The 12,451-nt window shown below is 36.2% G+C and overlaps 1 protein-coding gene across 2 annotated transcripts in view; it reads left to right on the top strand.

Moving 5' to 3' along the window:
* si:dkey-28b4.8 (sarcoplasmic/endoplasmic reticulum calcium ATPase 2) overlaps positions 1-12,219 on the top strand; it is a 35,696-nt gene extending 23,477 nt beyond the window's left edge. Inside the window, exons 19-23 of one of the 2 annotated variants that reach the window (XM_048196831.1) lie at positions 2,441-2,643; positions 3,929-4,014; positions 4,174-4,307; positions 10,238-10,355; positions 11,522-12,219. In XM_048196831.1, coding sequence (XP_048052788.1) covers positions 2,441-2,643; positions 3,929-4,014; positions 4,174-4,307; positions 10,238-10,355; positions 11,522-11,809 — 829 coding nt within the window. In that variant the 3' untranslated portion in view covers positions 11,810-12,219. The remainder of the gene's footprint in view (positions 1-2,440; positions 2,644-3,928; positions 4,015-4,173; positions 4,308-10,237; positions 10,356-11,521) is intronic. The other variant, XM_048196830.1, reaches the window with a different exon arrangement.
* The last annotated feature ends 232 nt before the right edge of the window (positions 12,220-12,451 follow it).

Below are 12,451 nucleotides of genomic sequence, written 5' to 3' on the forward strand. Positions count from 1 at the left end.
TATTCTCAGTGTTGAGAAACATATATAGCCTACATGTGTTGCGTTATTATGTTAATACTAACTAAAGTAACTAATTATGTTACATAGCCTACTTATTTTGTATGAAAACTAGCACATTAGTTACTTATGCATTTAACATGACCGTTGTCTCAATGCTGCGTGAGCCCTCTCTCATAAACACAAACTCGTGCGCGCACAGAGAGGTAAAATGAAAATTGCCGTGTTTGGTTTAAAATTTATTCTTGCTTGTGTTATTTTTTTTTGTCAGAAAAGATTTTTAACTATCCACCTTTGTTTTTAAGATTCGGTAAATGACGGACGCTTTAGTTAACACAACCCCTCGTTATATGACTAACTTCTTGATATTCTTGAATACTCTTATTGGTCCTTTCTATTCATTGTCAACTGTTTTCTATAAATATGTTTGTATTGGCTAACCTTTTATTCAGCGAATGTTTGTCTTGTTTATAATTCAAAGACAGCACGCTACAAATAGAAACCCTTTTTTCTGTGGGATTTAGTATCATATTTTGATATTGGAATAATAAATTAAGTATTTTAAATGAATCACATGTAAACTCCATGTTTACTATTTTCTAAGGGTTTCTTAATTGTAGACTAGTTTTCATTACAAAACCTGTATGAACGACTCAACTGTCAGGTTAGTTGTATGTAAATATAGCCTTCTTGAAATTGCAAACAAAAAATTTTGTCCATATTAAATATATGAATGTGATTTACTTGTGGTTTGTATAAGCACACATTATGCAATGCAAGAATAATCATGAATTAAAAAAATGCTTTTGAGCAGGTGTAGTAACATTTTTAATTGTGTCAAATAAAAAAAAAACTTTAACAGTCAAAATTAGATTAAAGAAGATGGGTTTGTGTGCTTTGTGTATTGTATTATCAAAAATGTAAAAAATTACCCCCCCCCCGTCCAGTCACACTGGTACTCGAAAAAATTTTCCAAGGTTGGCAGGTCTGGAATGTTTGCACAAGCTCTGTAATTTGGCACTCCAAACAAGTCACGTTTTTTTATATAGCACTTTATACAACAGATTGCTTTACAGTATTAAACATGAAAAAAATAGTGTCAGTGTCTCTTTCAATTACAATTACAACCTCATTTTCCACTATAAAGCAGCTCTAGAGTGTGTTCATGTTTTTACTCGCGGACGTCTGACCTCGAGGGAGTGAACAGGAGAAATTAACTGAAGAAGATTTCCACATCAGAGAAGGCAGAGCCTTAAGGCAGGAACACATCAAGCCGATGCTGACGAACTAGTGGCGACGAAAGCAGACTGCGGGGTTGGCTCATGTCGGTAGCGTCTGGGTCCAAAGTTGCCCTGACACACTAAACCAACGTTCGACAGCTGACGGCCAAGTAGCACGTCTGTTCTGCGCCTGCGTAAGATGAAATGCCTTTCCGTACCAGCAGGTGGCAGTAGCTGAACAGCCAATCAGAATGATCAGATGGCCTGATGGATCGACGAGCTACGACGCCGTTTCAACATGTCAAATTGGCCAGAAAAAGGCCAACGAGGACCGACTTCAGCCGACTGTGTGGAACACACACACTGAGAAAACTTAGTCGGCCGACGAACAAAGACTGCCCGACTGCCGACCGTCGGCTTGTTGTGTTCCTGCCTTTAGAGCCACACCTACCTTTTGTATAATCACCACGGACCAATGGTAGTTTGAAGGATTTTACCAGTCGGAGCGAACTATTCTGTAAAGTTCTCTTTGGCACGCTGTTTCAAAATCCTGAAATGAACTCGAAACAAACTTCATTTTTGCCTGATTTTGTTCAAATTGATGTCTCACCAGTTCGTTCTTTGATTTCACTTGAATTATATCAGGGCCTTTAGGTGGTATCCCGAAGGCAGTGAAACAAAAAGCATGTAATAATGTTTTGTGACGGTCTGTCTTGTAGCGATTCAGTTAATCTGTTTCAGTTAAAAGTGATTAGGTTGGGTGTTCACACAGAACGAACTGCAGTGAGCTGAATAAACACAGGGGCCGTTTACACAAGATGCTTTTTGCTGTTAAAAATGTGAGACAGTGCAGCAAAATGGAAATTGCATAATGCATAATGTCTCGAGACGCATTTAAGAAGTACACCATTTTAAAAACTCAAACCTTAAGCACAAGACACTGAAAAAGCTGTGAAATACAGCACAATGGTCAAAGACATCCGTCTAGTGCAAGTTTTTATAGGATAACAATTTAAAAGCAGCACTGGAATGCAAAAACACATTTTATGTGGTTAATTATATAGTCTGCTTAATAACTTTGCACAGTTTACAGTGTGACAGTTTTAATTAAGACAGATAAATGTAAACAAACCTTGACTACTGTAAAAAAAAATTCTTCTTCTGCATACCATGAATAAGAATCATATGGCTGCACATTGTATCTCTCTCTCTCTGTCTCTCAGTATTTTCCTCACAGCTGCTTTGGGAATGCCTGAGGCTCTGATCCCAGTCCAGTTGCTGTGGGTCAATCTGGTGACTGATGGCTTCCCAGCTACTGCTCTTGGCTTCAACCCCCCTGACCTGGACATCATGTCCCGTCCCCCACGCTCCCCTAAAGAACCACTAATTTCTGGTTGGCTCTTCTGCAGATACCTCATCATTGGCTGTGAGTCATTTACACACATCACTTCTTGTTATGGAGATTAAACCTATCATTAGTATATATAAAATAATATTGTTAAAATGAAGGATTGGTCTGGTTAGATCAGATGCTATAATACACAAATGCAGTCAGTATTTTTGCAATTTACTGACACACTTGGTCATAATATATTAACATCCACTAGAGTGCAGGGTTTTCTTTGTGACATTCCTAGTTACAGAGTTGAACATGCTTTTAAAAAATGAACAGTTATAACACACAAGCAGTGCCAATGTGGTATAAATGTGGAATATTTCCATTTTTTACTCATGTGTCTAACATACAGCTTTGTGTTAGGTGTGCAGCAAGGATAAGATTTGGCCTGAGCCATCTGGCCCATTCCAATCCAGACATAATCAGCGATCACACCTATATTTGTGTCATCTTTCACAGTTTGTTTTGTTCAAAACTCTATCCGACTTCAGTATACTAAACCGCATGTTAAGAATTAACAAAAAGACCAACTCAACAACAAATAAAAAGTCAAAATTTGGATATATATCAAATACAGCATGTCAGTTTTTCCTTAAGGAAAACAATCTCTCAAATTAACTATACAGAAAACCTGTCAGTTGGTACATTACTATTGTATTAAAAGTTAATATTAACAACAGAGTCCAAATTCAATGGATTTTTAGACATAATAATCAACATTCAAATTAAAAACATTTAAATTTCACATAAGGCAGTTTTTATATAAACTTTTGAGTGATTTATTAATCTTCTCCAAGATAAATCTTCAAAATGTAATGGTGATTGTTTTAACTTGTTTTAACGACAGATTTGACAGATGAAGCAATTACAGCAATCTGTTACGCCACATTAAAGAGCGTCAAAACAGTATTTATTGTTTGAATTTCATGATAAAACAGAATTTGAAAGCTGAGACTGTGTTTCATATCAAAAGCTTATTGGATGGAAGGTACACTACAAGCAATAGTGAAGTTTTGATCACACATCAACAGAAAACAGCACAGACCAAACGATCGAAATATTGAAATTTAAGGATCGATATTGGTTCATCAGTATGAAGATCAATTTAAAAAAAAATTTAATAGATTTAATCAATATTGTCAACCCAGCCATGGTAAACACTAGTCGAGAGAACTGTCAACAGGCTAAATTACAACAATCTATGCATGACCTTTCACACACTCTCTTGGTAACCATGAATTAAAGTTAAAGAACCAATGAATTGACTCATTGGTAAAGTTGCATTTCAATCCCTTTATCTCTCTCTGTTTTGCAGGTTATGTAGGGGCTGCAACAGTTGGAGCTGCTGCCTGGTGGTTCATGGCAGCTCATGATGGACCAAAGCTCAACTACTACCAACTGGTAATAAAAAATAAAACCCCCAAAACACAATCACACACTGCAGTTTCTCTGAGTACCTCTTTGAAAAGGAGTTCTGAAGACTTGATGTATTAAATATAATTTTTGACCAAGTAAGCCAGTTCTGTAAATACATCTTCTCTTTTTTGTTTTTTTCTATAGTCTCACTATCTGCAGTGCAGTGAAGGTCATGCTGAGTTTGCAGGAGTGCAGTGCTCAGTGTTCGAATCTCCATACCCAATGACTATGGCCCTGTCCGTGCTGGTCACTATAGAGATGTGCAATGCCCTCAACAGGTATGAGATTTTTAAGAAATGCTGTCATTACATAAAACCACCACTGGATGTTTTTATGGGGAGAATAGCACATAGCACATGGTATATTCATGTTAAAGCTACAATCCTAAAATATTCTTTGCATCCTTTTCATTATTCCAACACGAGAAAATTTGTAATCAGTAATAATAGATTACACATTTTTGGTAATGTAATGATTACTCTTGGATTACATTTAGATTACTTTTGTGCAAACTCTAATTTGATGTCACATATATTGTAGGATAATCTTGTACTATTTTACATATACAAAGAAAAATTAAAGCTGCAAGCAGCATTTATGCGGCCAAGCACAAAGAAGGCACAACAAGCCAGCCAACATGGCTGTGAGCATCAGACCATCTGCAACAGTGAGCAATTAAAGACATATTAAGATCATTTTAGGCAAAAGAGCTGAAAATCACCAATACAGTCAAAAATAAAGATTTACTGGTTTATCACTTTCAAGCAATAGGTGGCGCTGCGACCAAATTAATGTGGTATGGTCAAAGTTTGGTGTCAATATGTCTATATAAGTATTGCAGAAATACAGCCTCAAATTCACTTGATTTTGACTTGTATGGCAGACATGAAGTTTGGCTGACAATGGCAAAATTGGCTTCAGAGTTCTCAGCATGACCCATGGAATCTATTAAGACCAGTCTCATTAAAAACGGGCCACATTTACATAAACCTAATAGCGTTTTTACAAAATATCATTACAACTTTTTACCACAAGGTGGCGCTGTCTCGAAACCATTTGAGAACCTTCAGAGGATGGTGCCGATGGCGCATACAGAGTTTTGTAATGGTACACCAATGAATTCATATAATATAGCATTTTATATCATAATACTGTATTGTAGTTAATGGTAATCTCGTGTTTTGTTCAATTATAGCACCACCAAGAGGCACAATCCCACCAATTTTTTTTATGCGTCCTCAGAGTGAGCCCATACATGTCAAATTTGGTGAAAATATCTTGTTTCGTTTCAGAGTTATAGACATTTATATGTATTTTGATTTTTTTTTTTTTTTTTTTTTTTTTTTTGCCACTTCCTATCAAAATTTGGACATTTGGGCATTAGTGTATAGTTAACCAGCTAAGGTTCCGTGTTTCTTACGCTGGTTTCGTCTCGATCGGACTAACAGTTTCGCATAGATATTCGCAATTGTTTTTTAAGCGCTAAATCACCACATCGCACAAACCATAAAGCAAAACCTATCATGTTTGGTATTGTTGCACTCGGCAAGGAGATGACTCCCATGAAAATAAGTCAACCTCATCCAAAGTTAAAAGCATTTAAATAATTTTTTTCTCCACTAGGTGGCGCTGGTCTGAAATTTCTCAGGCTCCTTCAGGGCATCGTGCTGATGATTCAAAACAAGTTTCGTAACGATATGCTAATGCGTTCATATAATACAGCATTTTCATACAAAATTCAAAATGGCCGATATGGAAAAATTGACCACATTTATGATTTTTGGACAAACCTATCAGAAGTTATAAGCAAAAATAGCCATTTTTTGTATCTCCGGACCAGTAGGTGGCACTGCTCTGAAACGCTGCATGTTGCCTCAGGTCATGCTTGTGATGTACCAGGTTTGGTCTGAATATGATAAAGTGTTCTGGAGATATAGCCTCAAGTCTGATTTGGCAAGCTTTTCATTGAATTCATTTGTGCAGTTTTCGAGAATGGATGGTTCTATCCAAAAGCTTTTGATAACTTTTTGTCAGCATGGTCTCAAGATGATTTGGTTCCATTTTCGTGAAAATCAGAGTAACAGCCTAGGAGGAGTTTGAAAAAGTAGTTTTTTTCAGAAAAATCAAAATGGCGGGAAATTTTTTATGATGGAAAATGACGTCATAGGGTGTTATCAAATCGTCTTGAGCCAAGGAATTAGAGGGAAAAAAATTTGTTTCTAGCCCTTATGGTTCAAAAGTTATTAGCTTAAACATGAGTGAAACTTTGGACAGGTGATGGTGCTAGAGGGATTGAGTTAGAGACTCCAAATTTGCTATGGGCTTAGTTGAGACGGTCCTCTATCAGTGTGCCAAATTTCACAAATTTTTTTACCATACGGTTCTATGGGCTGCCAAAGACTCAAGAGCAGAAGAATAAGAAGAAGAAAGAAAAAAAAAAAAGAGTGCCAACGGATACAATAGGCGCCTTCGGTGCTTGGCCCCTAAATATATTCCAAAAAATATATTGTTCACCAACAAGAGCCTCAACAGATTATTTTTAGTGCAATGTAGGGACAGTTAATACTTCAAAATACTAACACTAATGTACCTGTTAGTGTTTGCTGATAGTAACACTGAATAAAACAAAATCACATCTTATGATTTTAAAACATATTTACTTAAAATTAATTTAGAAAACAGCAACATTACAAAAACAAATATTCTTGTTGTTGCTGATTTCTGTGCAGGATTCCACAGCCCTCCCCCTCACCACCGGAAAAACTCAAAGAACAGGTTTATTATGAAAAAAATATAAACATTAAAAAAATGAAAAATTAGGAGAATCAATGAATTGTGAACAACTTACTGCCATTGTGTAAATAATATATAAGCATGTAATCCATAAAAAAGTAACTGTAGTCTTATTACGAGTATTTTAAAAAGTAGTTTATTCTAATTACAAGTATTTTTTTAATCTGATTACGTAATCCAGATTACATGTAATCCGTTACTACCCAGCTCTGTATATACAGTGCACAGCATAAATGAGTACACCCCCTCTAAACAAATACAAATATGTATTTTCTTTATGATCACTAACACAATTCATGGAAAGATGGCAAAACTAAAATGTAGTAAACGTATACATTATAAAAACTGATTAAACTGTCATTAATAGCCATAAAATAAGTAAATTAGCCAATTCTGTTTCAATTAAGGATTGCAGAAATGAGTACACCCTAGATTTAATTCAACAAATGTATAATATTCTAGTACATATGCCCTCCATAATTTTGAATATACTGCTCTGACCCTTCTTGGCACTGAGTGTACAAGTTCATGACAAATTGTCAAATCTGTCCTGTTTAACTCCTGGATGATGAGCTCCTTAAATGCCCCGATCTTTAATGGGAAGTGTTGCTCAACTTGTCTCTACAGAATCCCCCACAGGCGCTCAAGAATATTAAAAGTGAGTGCAATACATGTCCACAGAAGGTTTCTCACCTTGGGAGAATGCATTTCCTCATTGTCATTTTGCAAAAATGCCCAACAATGCAGGGAATGAGGAAAGGGTAGCATCCTCTGTTTCAAATTTGTGTATTAAATTACACAGTGGTGTAGGAATTCATGACAGCATTGATAAAGCACAACTCCCTCACACCTTCAGCACTCATTCATCCCTATGTAAGAGCTTTACTACCACTGAACTTTACTGTGGGAACCAGGTACTTCTTACTGTACTCCTCCTCTAGCAATATCATAACATTTTGGATCCTGTTAGATCCAAAATGATTGGTTTGGTCTCATGAGACCAGAGTATTGATTCCCAGAATCTATATTTTGTATATATGGGCTTTGGAAATGGCTAACTGACTTTATTGTGCTTTGGCTACAGTAGGTAGTCCCAGTGAGAACAACAACCATGCATGTCATTTCTGCAGGCTGCATCTTACTCTGTGAGATAAACAGTCACTCTTTCCATAGCTTTTGCTGGCTCTGAGACTCTCGCTTGGTATTTCTCCTGCTCTTTGTCTAGCAAAAAATTCCCTCATCATTAAATGAAAGCTTAAAATGCAGGCCTGATTATTTCACGGGCCTTGTCACAAGTCCATTGTTTTTGAATTTCTGTGTTACTTTTGCTATATTTTCACACTTAAAACAATGATTTGGTAATCCTCTTGTACCACTGTCCTCTTTTGTGCTAAGAAATAAGTCTCCTGACAGTTCTCTCCCAAGTGGTTCCATTGTTGTCAGCATTAAGTCTGAGAATGATTCAGTGGGCTATAAAACACTTTTAATTGTCAAGAAATTACTTCCCTTTAAATGTTTTGGTTCAGCATACTTACCTGTTGACCAAACATTGCCTTAAAGGATTGGTTCACCCAAAAATTATGTCATTAATGACTCACCCTCATGTCGTTCCAAACCCGTAAGACCTCCATTCATCTTCGGAACACAGTTTAAGATTTAGTCCGAGAGCTTTCTGTCCCTCCATTGAAAGTGTATGTACGGTAGACTGTCCATGTCCAGAAAGGTAATAAAAACATCATCAAATTAGTCCATGTGACATCAGTGGGTTAGTTAGAATTTTTTGAAGCATCGAAAATACATTTTGGTCCAAAAATTAACAAAAACTACGACTTTATTCAGCATTGTATTCTCTTCTGGGTCTGTTGTCAATCCGCGTTCACGACTCCGCAGTGACGCTGCTGACGTAAGACGCTGCTGACGTGTTATCTGGTGCGCCCGAGCTTCGTTTACAGTCTGAGGGAGATGCATGCTGTATTTAAGCTATTCTACATTGTTTGTATTATGGTATTGCCATATTTTTTTAAAATGGTGCGTTTTGGCATTGTTTCGCCAAAAACAACGACGTAAAAGTGCATTACCAACGTCGACAGATGAAAGGATTCAATGGAATCAGTTCAATGGAAAGGATTCCAGAAGAGAAGACAATGCTGAATAAAGTCGTAGTTTTTGGACCAAAATGTATTTTTGATGTTTCAAAAACTTCTAACTAACCCACTGATGTCACATGGACTACTTTGATGATGTTTTTATTACCTTTCTGGACATGGACAGTGCACCGTACATACATTTTAATTGGAGGGACAGAAAGCTCTCGGACTAAATCTAAAATATCTTAAACTGTGTTCCGAAGATGAACGGAGGTCTTACGGGTTTGGAACGACATGAGGGTGAGTCATTAATGACATAATTTTCATTTTTGGGTGAACAAACCCTTTAAACTTACACCAGAAAATGTTTATTTAGTAACTTTTAGGAGGGTGTATTCATTTTTGCTACACAACATTTTATCACCTTGATAAGAAAATCATATTTTCATGAATAATTTTGACATGCTTCTTTGGTAATTGATTAAGCAGACTTGCTGGAACATTATATCTCTAAACAACACTGTGTGTGTGTGTGTGTGTGTGTGTGTGTGTGTGTGTGTGTGTGTGTGTGTGTGTGTGTGTGTGTGTGTGTGTGTGTGTGTGTATATATATATACACACACTACCATTCAAAAGTTTGGGGTCAGTAAGTTTTTTTTTTTTTTTTTTTAAGAAATTAATACTTTTATTCAGCAAGGACACATTAAATTAATCAAACATGACAGTAAAGATATTTATATTGTTACTATATATATATATATATATATATATATATATATATATATATATATATATATATATATATATCATGGTTTCCAAAAAATATAAAGCAGCACAATTGTTTTCAAGATTAATAATAATAAGAAATGTTAGAAAATAGTTCTTTCACAATATTATTGTTTTTACTGTATTTTGATCCAATAAATGCAGCCTTCAAAAACATAAAAAAATCTTACTGACCCCAAACTTTTGAATGGTAGTGTATTTGACACATTATTTTTGTAGCTAAAGCCAGGAATTTTTTTTTCTGAGAACATGGGAGAAACAGGGAACTGAACAGATTAATAAAAAAATAATTTCTTGTTACCAAAACTTTTTTCTCTGTCTGAATTAGTACTAAAGAATCAGTGTAAATATGTATGATATTTTTATATGTGTGTGTCTAATACATAAAACATTAAACTAAATGTCATAAATATAATTTATATTTCTTTCTGAACAGTAATAATACTGAAAATGGCAGATCGTTCTACCTATGTTCGGTATTAAGACAGTTCGACAGGAGAGCATGGACTGCTCTTATTGTCTTTGTGTGTATGTGTGTTTCAGTTTGTCAGAAAATCAGTCTCTACTCAAGATGCCACCATGGTCAAACCCCTGGCTAGTGGGAGCCATTTGTCTCTCCATGGCCCTACATTTCCTCATCTTATATGTGGACCCTCTTCCTGTGAGTAAGAATCTGTGTGCCAGATATTTGAAAAAATGATGCAGGAGTATCTTAGAAAAATGCCTGGGCATAATTAAATAGGAATGTGTGAGTTTAAGAGGTTTGGCTTGTGCATGCCTGTTTGTCGGTAAATTACAAAAAAAGTGGTTGCCTAATGAATCGAGGAAATGATTTCGCTGCTTATTTCACTGATGATGAAAGGCTTCCCTAAGAAATAAGGGATATGATGGATGATAATACAGTAAATCATACCCCCCTCAGATTTTGTGGAATATTTGTGACTTTATCAATAGAATTATGCAATGCTACGGTACTTATGTCATCTTTAAGTATGGAAAATACGGTTTTCTGTCATTTACAATACCGTATAAAAAAGTTTGGGCTTGGTAAGTTTTTTTTTAGTTTTTTTATTTGATCATAAAAACAGTAAAACCGTAATATTAGAATTATTATTACTATTATTACTATTATAACTTTATTCCTGTGATGGTAAAGCTGAATTTTCAGAAGCCATTACTCCAGTCTTCATGATCCTTCAGAAATCAGTCTTATATTCTGATGTCAAGTAAAATTTCTTATATTTTTTTCAGGATTCTTTGATGAATAGAAAGTTAAAAAGAAAAAAAAAAAAAAGCTTTTTTTTGAAATAGAATAAATCTTACTGACCCTGAACATTAGGCTTCTACATGACTTTCTTTCTTTGGTGGGACACAAAAGGTGAAGTTTTTTTGTTGTTGTTTATCTTTTTAATGCCGGGTTCAGACTACACAATATTTTGATCACTGTGTCAGATTTTACAATTTTTACTTTTTTAATGAATCCAATACCCTGCTTCAGTTCTCAATAATGATTTGTTCACTAAATCAAACTGATCTGTTTTCTGAAGTTCAGCTCATACAATAATCTGGTTGTAGTGGTTAACTGTCCACTGAAGTTATGTAACTGTTTATTACTCAAAGCTATTGTTTGGCTTTATTGGCATTTAACAGCATAAAAACAACTTCTCACACATTTAAAATGTTGCCTATTGTGTTCCATGGAAGATAGAAAGTCAGACAGTTTGGAATGACATGAGGATGAGTAAATGATGACAGAACATGTTTTTAATTTTTATGTGAACTGTTCTTGTAAGTTACAGCCGTTTCTGTTACTGTTTATCTCTGTAGGTCATATTTCAGATCAGGCCGTTGTCTTGGCCTCAGTGGGTGACTGTTCTGAAGATGTCTCTGCCTGTTATTTTGATGGATGAAGCCCTGAAGTTCTTGGCCAGAAACTACATTGAGCCTGGCAACGAGTTGCTGCTGGACGAGGACGGAAATGCTACCAGGGGAGTGATTGGCAAACTGCAGCGGGCATTTAGGGGTGTGTCCTGGTCATTTGTGCTCATCTCTGCCCCATTGCTGGTCTGGATCTTCAGCCTGGACTCAGACATAACCAATATTTTCTGGGATTAGAAAGGAGGAGTATGTGTGAAAGTCTATGTGTGTGTGTGTGTGTGTGTGTGTGTATGTCTGAGTCAGAGAGGCAGACAGAAAAGCGGCTGATGTACAGAAGCAGTGTATGCATCTAAAGTAGAACGAATTTTGTGCTCAACCTGATAAACAGTACGAATGAAAAGTTGCGGAGCCACTAAAGGGATATGGTGAAGGAAAAAAATATGATGGGAGGAAAAATTATATGTCAGTTCTTTTGCTTTCTCTCGCAAAATGTTTGCGTTCCCCTGAGAAACTTTGCATTCGTTCGCAAAAGTTTTGCGAGTGAACACAAAGTTCCCCAGGGAACAGAGTTGTCAAAAGTACCAACTTTGGTACCAATCGGTACTGAAATTTTAAAAATGTGATGCTTTGAGTGCTGTGGAGCGGATTCGTAAACACCTCTGATTGGCCATTGTGTCGACACGCTCATCGGATATGTCTGTGATTGGCTACAGTGATCAACGCACGGGAGCGTTTGAAAGCACACGGAAGTGTTTGAATTTGAAAGCATTTTGAAAGCGCGATCAGGAGTGTTTGAAAGCAGGCGTCTATCAGTGGACTGATACCTGCTTTCAAATGCTCCCGTGTGTATCTGTAAGCGCTCGGTGAAGAGCATCATTG

This window comes from Megalobrama amblycephala, linkage group LG7, assembly GCF_018812025.1.
Source record: "Megalobrama amblycephala isolate DHTTF-2021 linkage group LG7, ASM1881202v1, whole genome shotgun sequence".
In the NCBI taxonomy this organism is placed as follows: domain Eukaryota; kingdom Metazoa; phylum Chordata; class Actinopteri; order Cypriniformes; family Xenocyprididae; genus Megalobrama; species Megalobrama amblycephala.